Source organism: Balaenoptera ricei, chromosome 16 (assembly GCF_028023285.1).
Source record: "Balaenoptera ricei isolate mBalRic1 chromosome 16, mBalRic1.hap2, whole genome shotgun sequence".
Taxonomy (NCBI): domain Eukaryota; kingdom Metazoa; phylum Chordata; class Mammalia; order Artiodactyla; family Balaenopteridae; genus Balaenoptera; species Balaenoptera ricei.
In genome coordinates, this window is record NC_082654.1 from 7,649,320 (window position 1) to 7,672,585 (window position 23,266).

General features: G+C 57.4%; 2 protein-coding genes across 11 annotated transcripts in view; one reads left to right on the plus strand and one right to left on the minus strand.

The window, feature by feature from the left end:
* Nucleotides 1-23,266, plus strand: part of FAM53B (family with sequence similarity 53 member B) — a 128,173-nt gene that overhangs the window by 98,736 nt on the left and 6,171 nt on the right. The window contains exon 5 of one of the 4 annotated variants that reach the window (XM_059899521.1): nt 14,504-14,681. The exons of the other annotated variants lie outside the window; for them this stretch is intronic. Coding sequence (XP_059755504.1) covers nt 14,504-14,656 — 153 coding nt within the window. The 3' untranslated portion in view covers nt 14,657-14,681. Of the gene's footprint in view, nt 1-14,503; nt 14,682-23,266 lie in introns of those variants that run through there. 4 annotated transcript variants of the gene reach the window in all.
* LHPP (phospholysine phosphohistidine inorganic pyrophosphate phosphatase) overlaps nt 15,240-23,266 on the minus strand; it is a 155,747-nt gene continuing 147,720 nt past the window's right edge. For 5 of the 7 annotated variants that reach the window (XM_059899528.1, XM_059899527.1, XM_059899526.1 and 2 more), the window contains one exon: nt 21,577-22,726. The gene's annotated coding sequence lies outside the window, so the exon portion shown is untranslated. Of the gene's footprint in view, nt 15,386-17,705; nt 22,727-23,266 lie in introns of those variants that run through there. The other 2 variants (XM_059899523.1, XM_059899524.1) reach the window with 2 other exon arrangements.

The following is a 23,266-nucleotide window of genomic DNA, read 5'->3' on the forward strand; positions in this document are numbered from 1 at the left end:
CGGGGAGATAGAGGCTAGAAACTGGTTATCAGTAGAAGAAATGGTTTCTTATCTGGAATAAGGGAGATAAGAAAGGGGAGGCATGAGGTAGAGAAAGAGCAATGCCTTGGGAATTCAGTGGACTAGTGTTTGAATCTTGGCCTCACCACTCTCTAGCCAGGTCACCGCTCTGAGCCTCAGGTTCTTCATTTGGCAAACAGGGTTGATAACTTACTTTACGGGGTTGGTGTGAAGATCACACACCAGAGGGTGTGTAGAGGGCCAAAGGGTGTAGCGCATCTAGCACGTCCGGCCACACTGGATGCTCAGCAAATGGTAGCTACTGTCGTCAGTATCACCACCATCGTTGTTACTGTCATCATCACCACGAACGTCCTCACCATCTCCATCACGACTGCTACCACCATCACCTTCAATATCACCACTATCATCATCACCACCACCATCACCTTCAACATCACCGTCATCATCACCTTCAGTATCACCACCACCATCACCATCAGCTTCACCATCACCTTCATCACCACCATCAGCTTCTTCATCATCATCTAGCATGCAGAGTCCAATGAGAACACTTAGAAGATTGTCTCATGCCTAGCTCTCTGAATCTTAGTGGAATACACCTATCATCTCTTGTGTACTGCAGTGTGACCTGGGCTTCTGCCTCTTCAAGAAGGCTCTTTCTACCTTTGGCCTCTTCCAACTGGTAGAAAGTTCTTCCTTGTAGGGAGAGGTCTTCTTAGTTGCTGTCTTCTTAGCACTTACTCTGGGAGCAAGGCAGAGCCTACAGTATCTTAAAATTATCCTATACTTAATTATATTACTAAGAATAAAATATTCTGGCTCCATTAGGGAGAAAAGTCATCTGGTAGATAATTATGTCATCCGTGCGTGTCACCAGATCATCTTGTTATGACTTCAGCTCTTAATGCTATAAATACCTCCGTAGGTGGCTAGAGATCTGAGCACACAGCGGAGAGGGAGCTAGCCTGGGGAGAGGCCTGGGGGTCAACCCCACCTCTGTCGTTCACTAGCTGCACGATCCTGGGCAGGTTACTTCTTTGGGCCTCAGGGGTTTTTTTGGATTTGTTTTGGTTTTGGTTTGTTTTTCCTGAAAAATAGGGCTAACAATACTTCTGCCTTGTGGAGGCAGCGTGAGGTCTGGAGATACGTAGCATCGTTTGTGGGACGAATATACATCCAGTAAGTGTTCGTTGCTTTTGGAGCCTGAAGGAAGAGGAGGAATGAAGTGCACACTTCCCAGCACGTGCTGGCGGGGGGGGGGGGGCACGATGCTGTCAGGCCACGTTTGGGGGTGTGGGGGGCAGCTCTCTGGTCCTGGATCCTGCCGTCTTCCAGTTGGGCGCCGCTCACAGCAGGCGTCCTGCACACAGTTGTGCGAACACGGACCCAGGCTTACTGTGGAAGTTTGTTTAGAACTGGCATTGTCCACGTCTGTGCAGTTGTCAGGGGCTTGGCAGTGCCCCGTGGCGTGCTGTGGAGCAGAAGTATGTTGGGAGAGCGCTGCTGACTCACGTGGAGGCGGGGCTGCGGGACTGCGCGTCCGGCTTCCCACCGCCGCCTTTGATGCCTGGGCCCCCGTGCCGGGCAGCGCCCTCTCCACCCGTCCCCCTATCTTGGTTGGTCAGGTGGGTGGTCAGAGGGTGCCAGGCCAGTCCAAGAACAGTGCGGGGGCCTCTGCCGAGGTCGGTGTGCTCGTGTCTCCTGAGACGACAGTGTTTTCCTCTAGGAAGACAACGTGAGAACTTCCAGTAATCAGGGCTGGATTCCTCGCTCCCAGTTTTGAGGATGAAGAGATGCAGAAGGTATTAGCTGGCACCCCTAATTCTCAGAGCTTGAAGGGACCTTCATCTAATCCTGTCATTGCGCGTCTGGGGAAACTGAGGCCCAGAGAGGCGAGGCCCTTTGCCCAGGGTCACACAGTGAGTCAGTTGGCGACAGGGCGGCGACTAGCCCCTGGCCCTCTATCACTCTGTCGCCCGCCCTTCCCCACTTGGCACCTTCCCCAGCAGGCCTGCAGCTGTTCCTGCAAGTTGGCAGGACGGGGCTCTCCTCTCCCACTGGTTTCCTTCTGCCGCCCTGGCCCACACCCTGCGCCTCCAAGTGCCTCTCTTGTGGCAGGCACTTTCCACTGGCCTCCGGTGACGCTGCACATTCCTCAAGGGCTGGGACGCTGCCCTCTCTTCCCAGGGCAGCTTCCCACGATTGCTAATCCCGGCCAGGCCTCTTAGCGGCAAGAGGAGCCCTGAGCAGGCAGGGCGGGCACCCAAGTTCTGGTGGTGCGACTTTCAGCTCTGGGACCTCGGGCAACTTACTGAGCCTCTCTACGCCTGCTTGCTCCTCTGCAGAGTGAGGGTGAGAAGAGCACTTCGGGGCTGGCGGCTGGTCGGGGTGCAGCCGAGGGCTCTGCTGCTGCTGTTTTAGTGGGTTCTCTTTTCTGAAGCCTCATGACAATTATCCGTGAGATCTCACGGTCATGCTGCTAGGTGCGCTGGCCAGAGACCATTCTTGCCATTTCACAGGTGGGGAGCTGGAGGTGCTGAGGGGGGGAGGGATGGTGGACGACTCTACAGCGGGGGGTGTAGAGCCCAGCCAGGACCCAGCAGGCTGATGCTCACCCACCCTCCCCCTGGTACCCACTCCCCCAGGCTTTCCTCTCCATGGAGCGTGTGGGCTCATGGGTGCTGGGCACGCTGGTCTGTGGGCAGCCACGCCCATCCATCCCTCTCACACTTGGGGGTTTCCTGCAAACGTTTCCAGAGCCTTCAGTATCTTTGCTTTCCAGAAGCTTCGATGCCCCCGGCGATCCCAGAGGGAGGACCTTCTCAAGGAGGGGGAGTGTGCCATGTTGCCCTGCAGAGGCAAGTGGATTTCAGCATCGGAGGGAAAACCGACAAGGCAGAAGTCCGGGGGGTGGCAGCCGGCTCACAGGCACGTCCCGTGCATTTCCTGTTGATGCTCTCTCACCCACACCCACTTCCTCTCCATCCCTCGCCCCACCCTGATGCCCTGCTGGCAAGTAGCCGAGTGCAGCTACCAATGCGCTCCGTGTTGGCCTCCCTGGCAGTCTGGGTGCTGCAGGGAACCCTGACCCCAGTACAGTCCCATCAGGGTCCAAAAGCTGTTGCTCTGCGTCTCCCGGGAGGCCCGAGATCATCCTTGGCTCACCCTGGCTCTGCCCTCGGCACTTGCAGCCAGGGGCCGGGGCTCGGCCACACCCCAGCGGGGACGCTGGGCACGTACCCTCGGTCCACGACAGTGTGTGGGGACACACGCTCACCCTCTCACAGCCGGCTCGGGAGTCAGGGCCCAGCACCTGGTGGGCCTCCACAGGCTGCCTTCCCGTCCTTCTCTCGCCTGTCCATCCGAAGGGCACCCCGTGAATCTGGGGCCTCCAGCTGGAGGCCCTGAAGCGCTGGACTGTCGCGGTGCGGGGCTGGGAGCAGGAGAAACGGCCGAAGCCTGGGGGCCTGGGCAGCTGCTTGGAGGGAGGACCTGCAGTGGCTTTCCGCCAGCCATTCATTCCCGCCACTGGGGCTCAGATTCCCCATTTCTAATAGTAGAGTCGAGTCTCTCAGGGAGGTGTACATTAAATGAGATGGTACCCCAGCCAAGTGCTCAGCAATCGCTGGCCCGAGACCTGGCCCCGAGCCCCCTTCAGCAGCCTCAGCCCTTCCCGACTGGACTCCTCAGAGGCCGGGCTGGTCTTCTCCTGCTCTGGGTCCCCAGGTGGGGCCCGGTGCCTGCCAGATGGGCCGTGTCACCCTGTCACGGTCCCTGGGGCTGATTCCAAGGGCGCCTGGGCACCTTGCATCCCTTGGATGGGGCCTCCTTTTAGACCCGGAGAGAACGGCCTCTGTGCCTTCACACTTTGGCTCTTTGCTTGTCACAGGCCCTCCTCCTGCAGTGGGGAAAAGACGCCCGTGGATCTCCCCAAACCCCTGGGCGTCCACCGTGCCTGCTTCCGCCTTCTGTAAGCATATGAGTCACCCCGGTATTGCAGGCTGACAACTCAGAAAGAAGGGAAGTCGGGGTTCACGTGAGGGGGGTGGGTGCGGACCGGTCTCCCTGCAGCAGGAGGAGACGTGGGGAAAAGAGCCATGGAGCGTGACTGACCATCGCCACCTGGGCTGGGGGGCAGGCATGCTGCGTCCCCATAAAGCCCCGCGTCCCTGGCGAGCCCAACCTCATGCCTTCAGCCCTTGGCCTAAGGTCCCAAAGGCCCAGGGCTGGGAGCAAAAGAACCGAGGAAGGACGTGCAGTTGGTGGCATGACAGTGGGAGAGCCCCGGTTTGGGGTAGCCAGTCAGAAAGGTTCCGTTCGTTCTGGGATTCCTTCTCCGCTTGGCTGGAGAGTTGCGTGTTTTTCCTCCCCTGTCCCGTCAGGCACTGAAGACCTGGGGAAGATGTTTGAACCTGTTGCAGGGCCATTGTCAGCACTGAAGCCGCAGTGGGAACACTCTTTAAGGCACCGAGCAAATGCCTAAGAGAAGGAAAACCGAGCTTCCAGAACAGGGAGAAATGCTGTGCTGTTGAGACTAGGGCAGTTTCTCAGCTTCGGCTGCGTTACATCTGGAACTTGATCATTCTTCTTTGGAGGGAGAGGAGATGCCGTGCCCTGGAGAATCCCTCCCTCTACCCACAGGTGCCCAAAGTTCCCCCTCCCCCAGGTTATGACAGTCACCTAGAGGTGACACTGTATAGGTGAGGCTACTGACAGGAATGAAAGAAAGATCTTGACCTCCCTGGTGGCTGCAGCCCCCGGGGCCCTGTTACATGTCTGGCCTCAGACAGGAAATCTTACTCTTCGGAACTGGGCAGTGGCAAAGGAGAGGTGCCTTCTCAGTGCCCACTCGGCTCAAGTGCCACGCAGGCTGGGTAGGGCTGGGCGGCGGGACATCCTGTTACCTGAAGACACAGGCAGCGCGGGGCCTGCTCCCCTGAGACGGGTTTGTTAGTTTTATTCTCCGCGTCCCCGGGGAGAGGCCCCAGGAGCTGTGAAGGACGGTGATGCTGTCTGATGGCTTCTTGGCCCACTGCTCCTGCTGGCTCCCGGGCAGTGCCAGGGTCTCCCCTGATCCCCTCCAGGGAGGCCAGGCAAACAGGCATTTTGCCAGACAGCCGCCAGCAGTGTGCGCCACTGCTTTTCATCAGAAAAGGCGCCTGAGTCCCCTGCCAAAGCCCGGAGCCATCTCCCCCATTAATCAGGATTTCAGGGTTCCCGGGAAGATCTTAGCAACTGCCTGGCACGAGCCCGGCTTGATTTCCCGTCACCTGTCTGCCCTCAGAGCTGGCGCCGTCCTCTGCCCCGTCTGGGCGCGGGACTGCAGAGCACCCCTGGCCTCAGAGCCTGTCTCGGGCTGAGACTGCATCTCTCAGCGGGGCCCGAGGAGGCACTGGCTTGGAATGAGGGTTATTTTTATTATAATTCTCAATGTTCAGTTTTTTTTAAACTTGAAAGAGAAAAAGGAAGCTGGACCAGACTCCCAGATATTCCCTTGAGGGAGACGTTGGGCGCTGGAGAGGTGAGGCCACAGAGCCGCGTTGCGTGGAGGCGTCCAGGGAGCCCTGGGCTGGCCGTCTCTTTCTTTCTTTTTTTTTTTTTTTAATTTTATTTATTTATTTATTTATGGCTGTGTTGAGTCTTTGTTTCTGTGCGAGGCTTTCTCTAGTTGCGGCAAGTGGGGGCCACTCTTCATCGCGGTGCGCGGGCCCCTCACCATCGCGGCCTCTCTTGTTGCGGAGCACAGGCTCGAGACGCGCAGGCTCAGTAATTGTGGCTCACGGGCCCGGTTGCTCCGCGGCATGTGGGATCTTCCCAGACCAGGGCTCGAACCCATGTCCCCTGCATTGGCAGGCGGATTCTCAACCACTGTGCCACCAGGGAAGCCCTGGCCGTCTCTTTCTGCACGGAGGGCTCGGCCCAGCTCCTTGCGGGGCCACAGCGCGCCCTGGGGCTCCCCTGGTGAGAGCCAAGCCTGGTTCTTGTTCTGCTGCCGTGCCCGAGGCAGGGGGCCACTGCTGGGGTCCTCGCCTCGCAGGGCTGGCCTCTTCTCCCACCCACGCGGCTCCTTTTCCTCTCATTCGAGGAAGAATGTGAGGGGCAGGCCCCACGGGTTCCGGGTACAGCGGGAGCCACCTCCACCCACTCAGGGGCAGACGCTCCGGGCTGTGTCGGGTCCCACGGCAGAGGGGCGGCACACACCATCCCCTCTGTCTCCCGGCCTCCCGACCAGGGGAGGCTCTGGCTGGAAAGGCCGGCCCAGGCTGCCTTCCTCTGCGTCCCTCCCCCATTCCCATCACGGCCGCCTGCCCTCTCAGGTCAAATTCTTGGGCCTCTCGGAGCTCTCCAGATGCCCCCTCCCACCGCCATCTGGGAAACCGGCATCCGCAGCTTCTCTGAGCAGCCCAGGGAGGTCACCTCTGGCCTCCCTCTGCGGCAGCAACCTTTGAGCGGTGCCTTTCTGAGACGTTCTTCGGGGAGGACCTCGTTCAGTAGCTCAGATACCCGGGTAATTTGGAGAAGGGCTGCTGAATGCCGCGTAGGTCAGCTGGAATTAACGCGCACTTTGTTGAAAGAACAGAGTTGCCACCCACATCTTCATCCACTGCTGGGCTAGGAGCTGTCCTGGAATTCTAAAGGGCACTGGAGGCGGCGGGTGGGGGCGGGGGCCACGGAGGACCCTCTGTCCCATTTCTGGGGGTTCTGACTTGCCCCCATGGAGCCAAGGCTCCTTGGCTTGCTGGCAGAGCTGCTGAGGGGTGCTGGCCACTTGGTAGTGCTGTGGTTAGTGGCCACAGTGCTGGCTGTCCCTGGGTGAGGCTGCGTGTCTGCCACGCACTGTGCTAGCCCAGCAGCTCTGCAAGGTCACTTTCATTGCCACCGCTTTCCAGTTGAAACAGGCCCGGGGGGGCAGAGTGGCTGAGCCTTGGATAAACAGCTAGAAAGTGGCGAGGCCTGGGCCCCGTCTTCCCCAGACTACGACTGTCTCCATAGTCAGTGACCCCTGGCTGGCCAGCTTGCTGTCCGCTGGGCGTCCTGGGAGCAGGCATGGGACGGTGAATTTATCCCAGAGGCACGGCAGCCCCGTAGCAGGGCTGTAAAAGCTGCAGACCGGCCCGGTCCCACCCACACCAGGTTTGCCCTGTCTTCCTGAGCAGGTTCGGGGGCCTCTGGCACACGCAGGGAACGCTGGAATGTTCCAGAGACCCCAGGGGCCAGGCTCTTGTGGGGACTGATGCCGGAGTGGGCCCTTTCCTTCCAGAGGCCCTCTGCCTCTGAGGATGGGGTGACGGTCTGAAGGGGACCCATCCTCCCAGACTGCTAACTGCCCCTGGAAGAGTCCAGCATTCACAGTCAGGCCTTGTCTTCTGAGGCCTCCGTCTTCACTCCTCCCCAGGAGCAGCCTGGGAGGGACTGTGCTTTTAATTAGCCTAGTTTGGGAATGGCAGCTCTAAAGCCCTGGGAGGTGAATGCCGCTGCCTTGCTTTTGGAATCTGCTGCCAGTGGACACAATGTAGCTGTAGGAATGAAAACGAGGAAGAGAAAGGCCCATCGGCTTGGGTTTTTAATTGGCACCATCTTCCCGGCCCTGCGCCCGCCCGCCAGCCCTCCCGGGGCTCTGTTTGGGCGGCCAGGCCTGGGCTTCAAGTGATGGAGCCTTTCACAGCTTCAGAGTGATTTAAGTGGCCCTGTATGGGTTCCCGCAGCCCTCGCTGAAAGAGCACAGCACCATCGCCACGCTGATAAACCCTGGGAAATTGATCAGCCACCTGCGAGTGGTGAATAGCGATAACCGCTGGGAGCCCTGCAAAGCGTCTGGGCCTCCCGTGGCCTAGCCGTGGCCCCGAGGTCCTACGGGAGAGAAAGGCTATTTCTAAAGCTGCAATTAATTTTTTCCCCCAGTCAGTTGGAAGTTGCTCTCTTGTTTTCAGCTGGGTGAGTGGGGTGCTTAGTTCTGTGCATCTCCGTTAACCTGAGCTCTCCGACCATTGATGTCTCCCTCGAGAGACAGAGTGCGGCTTTCTTTCTCATTGGCCAATCGAGGAACGGACTTTTTTGTTTGTGTTTTGTGTGTGTGTGTGTGTCTCTCTCTCTTTCTTTCTCTAAGATCATCTCAAGCTAACAGTGAGAAAAAAGGCATATGTGAGCGATTCTGCCTCGACAGGTCCCACAATACCTTCAGGAATGTCAATTTTTCTTGCTTTCATGAAAACACCATGAGGTCTCACTTAGAGGGGACAATGGCGGAGATTAAAGAGGGAGACAGCGCGAGGGAAAACGGAAAGTAGAAAAGCAGTTCAGCCGACTGCCGGAGAGCTTTGTGCTGCACTTTAAGGGAGTTTTGTTCTGGATTCCCCAATCCTGGTGGAACAATTTGGGGGAAGATTCTTAGCTCATACTTAGTTTTGCAGTGAGAACCCATTTTAAGTGCAGAAGAGAGAGGAGGCCGGCCTCCGCCCAGGTTTCTGTGAGTGTGTGTATGTGTGTGTGTGGGTGTGTTTGGGGGGCTGCTGACCCACAGGGCTTCAGGGCCCTTGTTCCCTCTGGGGGCTTTGCGACCACAGGGCGTCAGGCTGGCTGCTGTCGCGCTGCGGGGGGCGCCTGCAAGCCTGCTGGGCTGCCAGCGTGGAGCAACCACCCCAGGCCGGTTCTCCTGCAGAGAGGACGTGCCAGGCTTGAGAAGGTGGCATCTGGGGCTGTCTGGGCTCTGCCAGGCAGCCCTTCTGTCGCGGCAGAATCACTCTGCCCGTCTACCCCCGCCCCCCTTGAAGCTGGCCTGCTTTGGCCACAACAGCCAGGAGAGACATTGGCACGAGAGGGGGACCCGTCACTGTGGATTTGTCCACAAGCGTGGCTCCGGCTTTCATCGCCTCTCATCTGGAGTCCCAGCCTCGTTAAGATCCCCTGACCTGCTTGCGCGGCCGATTGCTAACAAGCCCAGGCAGGGTCAGTGTCCTCGAGGCGGAGAGGAGAATGACTGCTCTCTGCCCTGAGCCCACTCGGAACAACCCCTGGCTTCGGTTGCAGTGACCCGCCAGGAGGGCCTCCACGGCTCATTTTCCCTCCAGGTTTGCAGGGCAGTGTGTGTGTGCACGTGAGCACGTTGCACACACATGTGCACGCCTGTGTGCCTGTGCCATTTTGTGCAGAGCGTGGCCTGAGGCTCCCACTCTCACTTGGTGACCTTGGCAGGCTCTTCGGGCCTCAGTTTCCTCATCTGTACAGTGGGAGCCCTGACACTTGCCTCCCAGGGGTTCTGGAGGAACCTGCACGTTGTAGGCGCCCAGGTCGGGGGAGTATGTTAGCAGCTCTCTTTGTCATAATAAGACCCGCCTATCTGCTTGGAAGACACAGGGTGGAGACGGGGCCCTCTTCCTGTGGTCCGAGGGGCAGGGACCCAGCCTGTCGGGGGTGGGCCGGCTCCGGGGCTGCTTTTCTCCTAAGGGCCTGGTGGTGGCTTCCGTGGGGATTTTAGAACCTTCTCTGCCGAGGCTCCCCTTTCTGAGTGAACCCGGGCTTCAGCTGATGACACACACAGTCTGGCGGCTCCTTTTTGTGGTAGCCACTTGCAGATGGAAAGTGAGGGACTTCCTCGTGGGTTCTATGCGTTTTCCAAATCATCAGACACTTTTACAAGAGAGAAGTAGGCTCATTTCCTGACTTGGGCTCAGCCAATGATGGTCTGAAGCTAGAGGCTGGGGCCCAGGCCCGGAAGCTGGTCTCCTGGCAATGGGCATCTCATTTGCCATCTCGGCTCCTTCACAGCTCGCCTCACCCGTCTGGACGAGGACAGTCACGAAGGGGTCGGAGTCAGATTGACCACACGATCGTTGGTCATTGTCGGAACTGCAGCATCTTGAAGTGATTGCAAGCTGGCGGAGCTGTGTGTGTCTGTGTGTGCGGTGTGCATGCACACACACGTGAACTAATTTACATCTAAGGGGAGGAAGAGAGCAAGGGCCGAGCTGGGACCCTTGGGAAGACGCCAGGTTCTGTGTGCACCCAGGCGTTGTCGCTGGGCCCTGGCTGGTTTCTCTTGCGGGTTTGCCTCCTCCTTGGCACTTGCAGCATTTCCCCTGACACGTCATCACCTGGGGTGACTCCGGGGAGCAGTTATACACTTGCGGCCTTTGCCCCTTGCTCCCATCTGGCTGAGGGCCTGGCCCACGTGGGGTCAGGCTGGGCACACCCTCCCTCTGGCCCCTGGCAGGGCTGCTGCCTTGCTGGCGTGTGCACCAGGGAGGCCGCGTCCTTTCCCACTGTCTCTCCTTCCTGCACTCGGGCCCTTGGTCTTAGGGTCAGACTGCTGGGGTTCAGATCCTCCCCACTTACTCCCTGTGTGGCCTTGGCAAGTTCCTGAGCCTCCAGTGACGGGAATGCCCCCGTCCCCATTCAGGGGGTGTCGTGTGGGTTCAGTGGGACAACCCCGGGAAGCTCAGGGAACATGCTTAGTAGACGTTAGTTCTACTACCATCAGAGGCTCCACGGCTGCTAGGACATGAGAACGAACCCCCAGTAATGCCTTGACTGCGTTCCTGGAACAAGGCAGGATTCCAGGGGATGACAGGTGGAATTTATGGTAGCGCAACCTTGTGGGTCAGTTTTCTCTTTATGTGAAGAAATGTCTGGATGGAAGAATGATTTAGGGCTTCTCCGGGCCCTGCACATTCCTCGGGGCCATCTTGGAGCCCTTGCTGTCATAAGGGCCTTTGGCTTTTGTAGTTGGGAATTTTCACCAAGTAGTAGGCAAGCCTTGCTGTGGGTACTTGGGGGGTAGAAATTAGGTTGGGTTTCCACCCCGGATTCAGGCGTTTCTGGCGGCCATGAGGTGCGGAGTGACGGGTAAGGGCACAGACAGAGCCGGGGTTGAGCCTGGCCCACCACCGGCCCCGTGGGACTTTGCCCAGTTACCTGGGTCTCTCTGCCTGTACGCAGAGGTGCTGGCAGAGCCCGCCTCTCAGGATTAGATGATGAGATAACGGAGCGAGAGGTTCACCCAGCTTGGCCCCGGGCATCCGCCTCAGACGTATTCACTTGGGAAGTGACTGCGAGGGCTTCTAGATGCCTCGAGATGCCAGTGCTGCATTTGCATGTCCTGTCAAGCACTTAAACAGTAACGAACAAAAGGGAAAAAATAGAAAAGGAAAAAAATAAGCCTGTCGGGAAATTCAGTTTTGTTGAGGTGTGTCCCTGGGAAAGTCAAAGAAACAGGGACCCACCCTGGCCAGCCCTTCCGGAGCCTGCGGTCAGGCCTCCAAGTGGGAAGTGCATTCTGTCAGCACACTGAGGCCCTGAGCTGGGTCTTCCATGAGGTGGGCATCGTGATTCCATCCCGCCTCTAAGTGGAAACGGCTTATCCACACTCACTCAGAGCAGCACACACTCCGCCCCGGTATCTGTCTGGTGGCACAGGGCGTGATTGATGCCCCAGGCCACACCTGTGCCGCTCAGGGCGTGCCCTTCACAGCCTCTCTGGCATCTCCAGTGCGCTTTGTGAAAATGTCTCCCAGGGACTTCCCTGGTGGTCCAGTGGCTAAGACTTCGCGCTCCCAATGCAGGGGGCCTGGGTTCGATCCCTGGTCCGGGAACTAGATCCAGCATGTCGCAACTAAGAGCCGGCATGCTGCAACTAAGACCAGGTAAAGATGAATAAATAAATATTTTTTAAAAAAAAGTCTCCTGGGTGCCTGCTCCTGGCCTGGAATCTGGATCTCCTGCTGGGGTGGGCTTGGCCTGGTCCTGGTGGAGAATGCTGGGCCTGCCCCCCCTACCCCTCAGCCCAAGAGCCCCTGCACTGGGGGTTCCCTGACAGGGTTTCCCTGGGCAGCACAGACTGAGGAGTCTTGGGCTGGCGGCCACAAGCATCCAGAGAAGTTCGCAAGCACCACGCGAGCTCCCAGGTCTTTGCAACCTCCCTGGCTCCCATGGTTGTCCCCTGTCGTCCCTCACTGCAGCTTGGAGGAACCGGGCTCCAAGGGGGATGAGACCTCAGGTCACCCCTGGGGCTCTGGACAGAGCTGGGACTCCATCCAGGGATCCTGGGCCTCTGCTAGGCCCCTACCTTGCTGCAGTGACGGATTTGGCTGGAGAGACGTGACTTACACAGGTGAGAGGACAGGCCATCCCAGGAAAAGTGCCTGGTGGGCAAGAGTCCGGGCTGAGCCCCCGACCCTGTCCTGTAACTGAGTGTCCGGGTTGCCTCCAGGTGAGATTGAGCCTCAGGAGAGGCAGTCCTCTAATGGGGCCTCCGGGGCTCGGGAGCACCAGAGCCCCACACGGTGTCCCTGCCACTCAGCCCTGGCTCTGCAGGAGGGACAGCCGAGCCCACAGAGGTGGAATGTGCCCAGGAATGTCCTGCCACACCCGCTGCCAGCGGGCACGTCTGTGGCCACCTGCCCTGCCCAGGCATGCTGGGACACGCTGGCGGAGCCCAGCTGCCCCCTCCTCGCCCCCGCAGGACTCTGGTGTCCAGGACAGGCCAGCGCGGCCTCTCTTTTCCCCAGCTCGCCTGGGATTTCTGCTCTCACGGGTCACTTCCGGTTGGGGCAGCTGTGGGTGAAGGGCTCTCCCTCTGTGGCTTCTGCCTGAGCCCCTTGGGGCAGGGCCGGCCCTCCTCCTCCTCCTTGGTGCAGCTGGACACCGTAATGTGCGGAGATCCTGCTGAGCCGGGCCCTGTTATGATCTCATTTCAGCCCCGTTACAGCCCCACAAGGGCAGTGTTATTTCTCCATTTCACAGATGGGGAAAGAGGAACTCGGGTTGCACAAGGAGGCCGAGGGAACACGTAGTGGCAGAGGCAGGATTCCACCCCAATGGATCACCATTTTCAACTCTTCATTCAGCCACCCAACCCCGTTCCTCCAGGCATCAGAGATGCGGCCAGCAGACTTGTTCCCTGGCCGAGCCCTCCAGAACCCTGCCAGCCAGCCTGTGGGGCAGGGAGGCTCCAAGAGGGCTTTGTAGGGGCGGGGAGGGTGTTTGAGCTGAGCTGTGAGGGGAGAGAGACTTATCGAGGGGGTGATGGTCCTGGCTGAGGGAGGGCACCCCCAGGAGAGCTTAGTGCGTCCGGGGAGCCTGAGTGGGCAGGGAGGTTGCAGGCAAGGCAGGGTGGGGACAGGACACACCCAGTACATGACAGGCTGGAGCCTGGAGCCAGGTGACCACACGCCCTCAGGGGTGTCCTGGATACCACGCTGCCCTTGGGGCTTGCCTGTCGTCTCCCACCTTCTGCTCGAGGCTGCTGTGAGGTCCTTGGGGACCACCCTGTCTCAGGACAGAGGACAGATGGAGGCCGCGAGGGGAGCAGGGTTTGCCTGAGGCCCTGGAGCTGCACCCAGACCCTGTGTTTGACGTCCCAGCGGGGCTCGCTCTCACAGGTGGGCCCAGTGCCTCCCTGGGAGAGCCGTCGCCCTTGGACCCTGACCTTGGACCAAGTCACAGAGCAAGGGAGTGGGGCTTGTGGCTTGTGACGTGGCCAGCTTTGTAGCCAACGAGGAGCCCCTGTGGATTGGCAGGGGAACCCCCCTTGATGCCTTGGAAGTGAGGGCAGCCAGACATTGTGTACTGGCCCTCTGGGGCCTCTTCCTGTCAGGGGACCTGGACAGACCAGGGTGCCCTGTGGGTGGCCCAGTCGATGGGGACAGGCCCCCTCGCTTGGAGCCTCCAGCCCATCCCTGTTCCCCGAGCCTGCCCTCCCAGTCTGGCTACATCGTCGGGCTCCGAGCGCGAGTGCTGTCTGGGACCGGCCAGGGTCCTGGCTCCCAGGAGTTGAGGGGTGCTGGGATTATCCTAAGACGGTTGGTGTAGGCTCTCTTGGCCTTGGGTTTCCCTGGAGTTCAGCCTGATTGTGGCAAGTTTTACTTGGATTTTCCAGTATTTGGCCTTGGGAGATGGCCGAGGTCCCAGACAGCAGACATGGGGACGTGCCTTTCTTTCTCCTCTCCGGCCCTCTGGCCTGGGCCGGTTAGCTGGGAATCAGTGCTAAGTGGCCATTGCTGTGAAGCCCACTTCTCCAGTGCCGTTGATGTCAATGTGGACGCAGGAGCCAGTGGTGTGGGTTGGATCCCGGCTATGCAGGTGGCCTCTGGGCCCTGCTCGGACACTGTCCTCCCTAAAGTCAGGGGCCGGGGGCTTGGAGGTGCAGAGCTTGGAAGGGGTGGAACCAAACCAGAGAGGGTGGGAGTGAGGCCAGGGCACCTGGTGGTCCTTTCCAGCGGGAGGGGAGCACTTTGTCCATTGACAGGGTCAGTCTGTAAGGGGCCTGGGGACTGTTGGCTCTAGGAGTTTTCCGTGCCGAGGCCTGTTGGAGCAGATAAATCAGTCGTGTTTCCACAGTGTTTGCCTGCCTTTCTTCGTGATTTGTATTTTATCGTTAAGGAGGGGAGAAGAGATCCTCCCCTCCCCCCCGCACCAAATAGAAAGGAAATCCAGCTGAATCTGACACTTTGAGCTTACTCTCTGCTTTTCGTGTGTTCACCAGGTGTGGAAATATGCTGACAGGTGGAAGCGGGAGCTCTGTGTTCACACGCCCCACAACTGCAGACACCTGGCCCACACGCCCGTCCTCGGCGTGTGTCCTGACGCTCCCTCGGCACTGAGCCTCTCGCAGACATGGGGGGGCTGTTCCCCCTGACTGTTTCTGACAAGCAGCCCCTTGCCCTGCCTTGGGGCAGGGCCGGGCAGCTGCTCTGAATGGCGGGCAACGGCCCATTTGGGCAAGGTGGGCACAGTCCAAGAGATGGGCCTTGTTTGGGGAAAGCTGGGGTTTGGGGCGCAAAGCAGCCCCGACCCCGCCTTGGGTCACCCACAAGGCCCAGCAGTGTTCTCCCCTGGAGCGAAGACCCCAGGCCAGCCTCCACCAGGCAGGTGGGGAGCCCTGCAAACCTCTAGAACAGCGAGATGTTTCCCAGGGATTTCCCCCTGCCTGTGTTTGTGAGCCCGCCTACCAGCCCCCAGGAAAAGGCCCGCACAGCCGACTGCCCACAGGCAGATGTCTGGCACATGTGTGGCCCGTTTGCCGTTCAAGGGTTGGGCCTTCCTGATGTTTTCACGTCTTGTGCTCGTGTGAAACTCAGATTTAATTTGGTGATTATTAAATGCAGGAACCCGGTAGAGGGGTTTTTTTTTTTGTCTCCACAGTTTTGCAAAGTGCCATTTTTTTTGTGATGCATAAGCCTTGTTCCTGCCAATAGGAGAAAAGGAAAGTCAAAAAGAACTTTGGTGGAGAAACATTACAATGATTTAATATGGAGATGGTTTGGGAGGGGGACTTCTTTTTTTGAAAATCGGAGTGACCATTTCAGTAAGATTTTCTGGCCTGTGAGTCATCCACTTCTTCATTCCTAACTTAGAGTGTCCTTTCCTTTTAAAATAAACACACACACATATTTTTTGATAGTACATTCACATGTTCAAAAATTAAAACAGTATACAGGGAAAGTCTTACTCCCATCCCTCCCATCCCCCGTGGCCTCAGGTTAACTCCTTATTTGTTTCCTGTGATCCTTCTAGAAATCCTTTATAAAAATACAAGCAAATAAGAAGGTTCTTGTTTTATTCTCCTTTCATATATGAAAGATAGCATGCTAACATCTAGCTTTCTGCACCTTGCTGCCTTAAATAATAGACCCTGGAATTGTTTCGGTGTCAGAGCCGAGCCGCTGCCGCCTTTTTTCCAGCACAGGAGGGTCTGTTGTGTGGACGTGCCCCACTTTTCATTCCCAGGCCCCGGCTGCGGACTCCCAAGCCGGGGGCAGTCCTCTCAGCTGTGAACTGCGTTGCGTGTGGGTCCTCTCAGACTTGCAGGTGTACCCTCTGTGGGCACGTCCTGCCACTAGCGTGGCGGGTTGCAGGTTGTACGCACTTGTCATCTGGGAGGATATTGCCCAGGTGACACTGAGGGGGGCCCGCACCGCCGACAGGTGCCCCAGGTGGTCCGTTTCCCCACCGCCGCCTCGACAGATTCTCATCAAACGTGGATTTTGCCAACCGGATAGGTGAAAGATGGTTTCTCTGTGTCATTTTAGTTAGCATTTTTCTAATCAGTTGAGCATCTTAATAGTTAAAGGTCATTCGTATGTCCTCTGTTGTATTCATTTGCCCTTAAAAAAAATTGAGGTGTCGCTCTTTTTCTCGATTCTGTATTAGATTAGTTTTTGCCTTGCTATGAGTTGCAAATGTTTATTTCTAATTTGTTCTTTGTGTTTTGACTTTGCTTTTGGCATTCTTTAACAGCTTTATAATCCACATGCTATGCAATTCACCCATTTAAAGCAAACAATTTTAGTGGTTTTTAGTATGTTCACAGAATTGTGCAATCATCACCACAGTCAATTTTGGAATATTTTCATCATCCCCCCGCCAAAAAACCTCATACCCATTGCCAGTCACTATTCACCCTTAGCCACCCCAGCCTCAGGCAGCCACTGATCTACCTTCTGTCTCTCTGGATCTGCCTGTTCTGGGTATTTCATATAAATGGAGTCATACAGTAATGTGGTCTCTTGTTGACTGGCTTCTTTCACTGAGCAGCATAATGTTTTCAAGGTTCATCCATGTTGTAGCATGTGTCAGTAACTCCATTCCTTTTTTTTTTTTTTTAATTTATTTTATATTTTTGGTGGCATTGGGTCTTTGTTGCTGCGCGTGGGCTTTCTTTAGTTGCGGCGAGCGGGGGCTACCCTTCTTTGCAGTATGCGTGCTTCTCACTGCGGTGGCTTCTCTTGTTGCGGAGCATGGGCTCTAGGCGTACGGGCCTCAGTAGTTGTGGCACGCAGGCTCAGTAGTTGTGGCTCACGGGCTCTGGAGCTCAGGCTCAGTAGTTGTGGCGCACGGGCCCAGTTGCTCCACGGCATGTGGGATCTTCCTGGACCAGGAATCGAACCTGTGTCCCCTGCATTGGCAGGAGGATTCTTAACCACTGTGCCACCAGGGAAGTCCCTCCATTCCTTTTTATGGCCGAAAAATATTCCTACCACATTTTATTTATCCATTTGCTAATTGGTGGACATTTGGGTTGTTCCCTCTTTTTGGATATTATGAATAATACTGCTGTGAATGTTGACATGCATGTTTTTGTACGGGCATGTGTTTTCATTTCTCTTGGGTATATACCTAGGGGTGGAATTGCTGGGTCCTGTGGTAACTCTGTGTTTAACATTTTGAGAAACTGCCAGTCTGTTTTCCAAAGCGACTGCACAATTTTACAATCCCACCAGTGCTTTTAGCATTTTTTGATGTGTATACATTTTTTATCAAATTTATTAATTATTTCTTTTATGGCTCTGAATGTTGGATTTTAGAAAGCCTATAAAGGAATTCTCCTATGTTTCCTTCTAGTGTTTTTGTGGTTTTATATTGCAGTATTTGGTCTATGTGGAGCTTCTCCCGTATGTGGTATGAATATGGAGCCAACATTTTTTTTTTTCTTTTTTAATATGTCTACCCACTGGTCTCCCTACCAGCTATTGAAAATTCCATCTTTTTCTCTCTGCTTTGAGATTCCACCTTTATCATATGCTAACCTGGGGCTATTTCAGAGCATTCTCTTCTATCTCATTAGTCTCTGGGTGTCCTCATATAGTAGTATACTCCTAATTTTGAGGCTCTGTAGTATGTTTTAGCATCTGGTAAGACAAGTCTCTCCTAATTGTTCTTCGCAGAGGCTTCCTGATTATTCTCACCTGTTTATTTTCCCAGTGAAAACTGGAGAATCAGCTTGTCTTGCGATGGCGGGCGGGCAGCTGGAGCTGTTGCAGATCGGGATTGTGTTAGACTTCTGAATTAACTTGGGGAGAATTCACACCTGTCTGAGGTCGAGTCTTCCCGTCCACAGACAGGATGTCTATTTGTTCAAGCCCACGTTTGTGTTCTATAAGGTTGTCTTCCTATCTCTTTTCTCTCTCTCTCGTATTTTTATTCCTAGAGATTTCACCTTTCGTGTTGCTGGCATGTCTTCTGGCTCCTCTGAAAGCAGGTTTTGGTTAAAAAGGACAGTGGGTTTGACCATCTAGAGTATAGATTCTGTTCCCAAAGCCGAGCCCCTGACCCCTTGGCCGTGCAGTGCTATCCACGGAGAGCCACGGGCCCCCCACCTTAGCCTGAGCACAGCGCGGTGGGCGCAGCGGGGAGGAGGGAGCTCCGGTTTGCCAAGCGCCTCCTTGGCCTCCTACATGGTCTCAGTGCAATTAACCCTGCAGACAATTCTGTGACTTCGTTTGGGGCTCATATTAGCCTCATTGTACAAATGAGAAACTGAGGCTGCGAAGTTTCAGGACTTCCCAGGGCCCCCAGAGGACCAGGGTTCCAGCCCAGGCTTGTCCAGCCTCTTCTAGGCCGCCATCCTGCCTGAGGATCGAATGTTCTCCTGAGCTCGACCCGGAAGTCAAGGGCACTGGTTGCATATCAACCAGCTGTGGGATTTGGGGCAAGTCTCTTCCCTTCCCTCGGTCTCCGTCTGCCTATCTGCAGATAAGGCTGTTAGACTGATTGGCGATTTGCCCGTTTTTCCAAAAAGCATCCCCTTTCTCTGGAAGCCAATATCCGAACAGAGAATGGAGGGCTGGGCTGAGAGGGTCCCAATGCTCTGCAGTCCTGTCTCCCTGTGCCTTGACATGGCCCTTGGAGCACCCAGCTCCAGGCAGCTGAACAAAACCAAGGGCCCGCCGTCCCCTCTGGGGCCTTGGACCCACCTTCAGTGCCCCCAGTGCTGGTGCAGAAGCCGCCCCCAGGGTCCCCATGCGTCCCGGCAGTGCGTTAGCCTTGGTCCCCCCACCAGCGCCCTGTGTGCTTTGGAAAGGTCCCTCGACTTTTGTCAGGCAAAGAATTCCCTCCACGCCAAGCTGAGAGCGAGGCGGTTTCACAAGTCCTGTCCTGAGTGTGTGCTGGCCAGAATGCACACCGCAGAAAGAAAATGTTTGTTTTCTAATTGTGAGCTTGCCGGGAGGCCCCTTGCCATTGGCTTCCGCGCCTTCTGCGTCCAGGCGGGCTATCTGCCGCCCGGGGCCTGGTGCAGAAACAGCGTTTGCCACAATGTGGCCTGGGCGGAGAGGGGCTCCGGACCACGGGGTTGGCCACCATTCAGAGGACGTGCCCACAGCGTCCCGGGACCTTAGGGCTGTGCGGATACACAAAGTCGAGCCCCCGGGGCCAACCCAGTGGGTCCTTCCCTCCCATCCCACCGGGCTGCACTAGCACCTCCTGTGAGCCGGCCCCTGAGCCAGGCGGTGGGGGGCGGGGTCAGGGCCGCAGGGGACCAGCAGGGGACACGTGGGCTCAGGCTGGCTTCTGCAGGGGATGACGCTCCTGCAGGGTTCTAGCGGATGAGGAGGAGCCCGCCAGGTGACGGGTGCTCAGGAAACATTTGTGGCCTCTGCAGCAGTGAGCTGAGGAAAAAGGCCCAGGAAGGCAGGGACTTCCTAGTAACTGCCAGGGCCATCCTTCCACCCCCCCCAGATATGTCCTGCCCTCCCCTGGCTGTTTGATTCTAGAACCTGTGATCTGGGAAGAACCTGAAGTGTCCAGTGCCAACTCCGAGGTGCTCCCTGGGCCCCAGAGGCTCCTCCCTTCAGGCAACTTCATTTTCTGCTTTCAGGCCTCGGCGACCCAGCTTCCCTATCTGGGTTGTATGGTCGGCGTTGCCCTTCTTCCTGAGCTAGGGAAGCAGTCCAGGCTCTAAAGGGCTGCCTCTTGTGGGGTCCAAAGGTAATAAGCATGTCACAGAGACGGGCTGGGCCCGACACAGACCTGAGTGAGCAGGAAGTGGAGCGGGGCTGGGGCCTGAGCACGGCGATAGGATGCCTGGAGCATCCCTGGAGCAGGGGCCAGCTGCGCCCACTACCCTCAGCCACCTCCAGCACCTGCCTGACACCCGACACCAGACCCGCAGCTCTGAGCTGGGGCAGCCCACCACCTGACCCTTTGGGCTCTGGGGCTTCCTATGAGAGACAGTCCAGCCTTCATGGGAAATTCCGATTTACCAAAGATGGATTAAAGATAGGCCCCAAATAAGCCGGTGCCTTTTTCTCTTTTCTGAGATAGTTTAAAAAACAAAACAAAACAAAACCGCCACCCCAGGAAACCGCATGCCTCACCGCCCTGGCTGTCTCTGTGCCAGCTTCCAGCACAAATGAGACTTAGAAAATTTCCAGGCCGCTAGCCACTCTCATGGCCTGGTGTTTTCTTGATACTTGGAGAATTCTGCTCTCATGAAAGTGTCTGCTTGGGGGAGGAAATGCCTCCGCTTAGCCAGGGCCCTAGCCCAGCAGCTTGCATCAGAGTGGCTGCAAGGCTCCAGAAGCCTGGGCCAGGCGAGGACCCGGTCTGCTCGTTCTGCCTGGCTGATTGGGCTTGTTTATGCCCCTCTTTCTAGAGGGATTTGAGGTGGTTCCCTAAAAATCAGTAACACAGAGAGATCCATGAATTGGATTACAAAGAGGGAGATAGCATTAGAAAGAGGAAAAGCAAATGAGCCAGCCTCAAAGGATGGTGCTGGAAGAGGGAAGCTGGGGGACTCTGTCACACTTCGTGTCTGAGAAGGGGAAGCACACGTGTGCCTTGGGGAGACGTGTTCTGTCCCAGCACGATGCTGAGAAGTTTCACGTGGGCACGACGATGAGGCCCCGGGCTGAGCAAGGAGAGGTCCCAGCAACCACTGATCCCCAGTAAACGCAAGGCAGGCTGGTCCTGACAGGTGGACTCCTGACGGGGTCTGACGGTCAGCCTCTGAGCAGCACCTGGCGTTCCTGTTCTGGAAGGAACAGCAGTACTGATGAGCAGTTGATTCAGAGTGCTGTCACCTCCCGTCTTAGGTCGGCTCCTTGGAAGCAGAGCTTCAGCCGGGAATCTGGTCCCAGAGGTTAGGAGGCCCTTGGGAGAAACCTGTAGGAAGTGAGGGAAGCAGACAGGCCGGGGAAGGAGCCCTCAGCCTCACCCAGGGGGGCCCAGCAGTGTGAAGAGCGCCTGGGATTTGACCCCCCAGGCCCGGGTCAGCCCCAGAACCCGTATCGGCCAGTCACTGGCTGTGGGCTGTCCCGGGAGGAAGGGGCAGGGGAGCTGTGCCAGGTGCTGGGGAACGGGCTTCCATGGGTGGGGCCCCAGCAGCCCCGCTTCGCATCCATTTTCTCGTGGGACCCTTGCAATGGCCCAGGGAGGCAGCCAGGCCAGTGACGACTGTTCATTTCCCAAATGAGGCGACTCTTGTCAGTGGAGGAGCCAGTCTTGGGCGAGTTCCTCCAACCCCAGACCCTGCATCCCGCGCTCCTCCCCTGGGCCACGTGCGCCACGCTCCCGAGGCCTTCCCGGTTCAAGGGCAGGATGGGGCCCAGGGAGACGGGAGTGAGGAAAACAGCCTGTCCTCCTTAGGGCAAGACGACCAGGAGAAAGGGGGCTGCCGCTGCCCGCTGTCAGCCGTGGCACCCCACAGTCTGCCTTGCCCTTGGCCCCGGGCTGCCTGCCCCAGGCTGGCACTTGGGGAGGGGATGGAGCTCATGGCCCAAGGCTCGGCAGGGTGGGTGGGGGCCGGCGTGCACAGAAGGACGGGGCGAGTCCGTTAAGTTAATGTGAGGTTCCCGAGGGGGGATTTGGTTTTCAGATTGCAGCTCAAGGCAGAGGTGCCCTCAGCTGGCGAGGGGCTGCGTCCTCCTCGGCCTCTTCACAGTGTGGGCACTTGGGGCTGGGTGTGGGCAGCGGGTGCGGACGGGAGCCGGGCCTGGCCCTCGGGGTGCTCTCACTACCCGGGTCTGGTGGGCCTCTGTCTGCAATGAGGGCTGCACAGAGTTCCAGCGGGGCTGAGCCCAGAAGAAGACTTTGTCTCAGTCCCCAGGGCCTGGCCAGGGGCCTGCCACCCAGAAGGAGGGGATGGGAGCAGACATCTGCACAGAAGGGCTGTGCAGAGAAGGGGCCGTTGCTCCTGACTTGGGGAGGCTGGGTGGGTGGGCTGAGACACTGCTTCCTGTACCTGAGGCCTGGCAGTTCTGATGGAAGCAACTTGACTTTCAGGGGCTCCATTCCAAAGTCGCTCCAGACTCTAGGACTGGGGTGCTGAGCAGTGTCTCCAGCCACTAGCCTGAGGCCACATGGATGGTCCTCTCTGAGCTTTGTTACCTGGGCAGGCCCGTGCCCAAGTAGGCGGCCCATCCCTGGGCCAAGGCCGGGTCTCAAGAGAACAGAGTTTGGCGTAGGGGGGACTGTCTGTCCCAAAGCAACCATTTCACCCTGGAAAGATGTGTTCACACAGTGCTTTGAACTTGTTCGGAGCTTTGCAGCTTTCCTCAGACATTTTTGAGAGCACACAGGCCTCCAGGCCTCCAACAGGCCTGTGCAGCATTCTTGCGTGGGAGCTGGGCTTTGGGGAGCGCGAGCCGCCAGGAGAGGCTGGGCGGGACCCTGCCCGCAGGGCCGCGCCCTGGATGCCAACACAGGATGGGCCCTCCTGGGACAGAGCCTGGGCCGGACACACACTGCCCCATTGTGCAGGTCACATTCCTCCCCGGCAGGTGGGGCGTGCCACCGGCTGGGACATTCAGCAGGTTTTCACTGTGGCTGAAACAGCTGAGTTTTGAGTCAACAACGTTTTCAACGTGACACTGGCTTTGTAGCCAAGGAGTAGGTGCCTTTGAGGACTGTCAGATGGTGGGGTTCAGCGGCATCCTGGGGTTTGCTTGTGACAACATTCACCAACCAAACCTTGCAGCTTCTTGCCCTGCTGCAAAGCATAAAGGACCCAGTTATTCCAGACATTCAGAACGGGGGTCGCCCGGGTGCCCTTGGCCCAGCCCTTATTTGTCAGGTGGGCCAAGGCCCAGAGGTTGGAAGGTCTTGTCTGAAGCCATCAGGCCTGTGTGTGGCGGAACCCAGGCCTGTAACAGTCTCTCTGACCTCAGCCCTCGCCAGGGCACACTGGAGGCAAAAGCTGCATCTCTGGAAGGTTCCCGCAAACTGGGGTCCCCAGCACCCTGCTGCTGGCCTGGCTGCTGTTTAACATGATTAGCGCCCAGACACGCGCTGTCATGTTTGCCATGAAGTCAGGCACCCGCCTGCACCTTAGTTAACACATGTTCCTAGGGCTGAGGGCATCAAGGTCTCGGCGTGACCTGTGACCCATTCACGGCACGTCGGGTTTATGCTGGGCGCTATTATTTGTAACGGGTCACACTGCCATTCGTGGAAATTCCTTACACACCGCTGCTTCTATAGGCCCGGGCTGAGCCATCCTCCCTCTTTCTTGTCTCCCTACCCAGTTCTC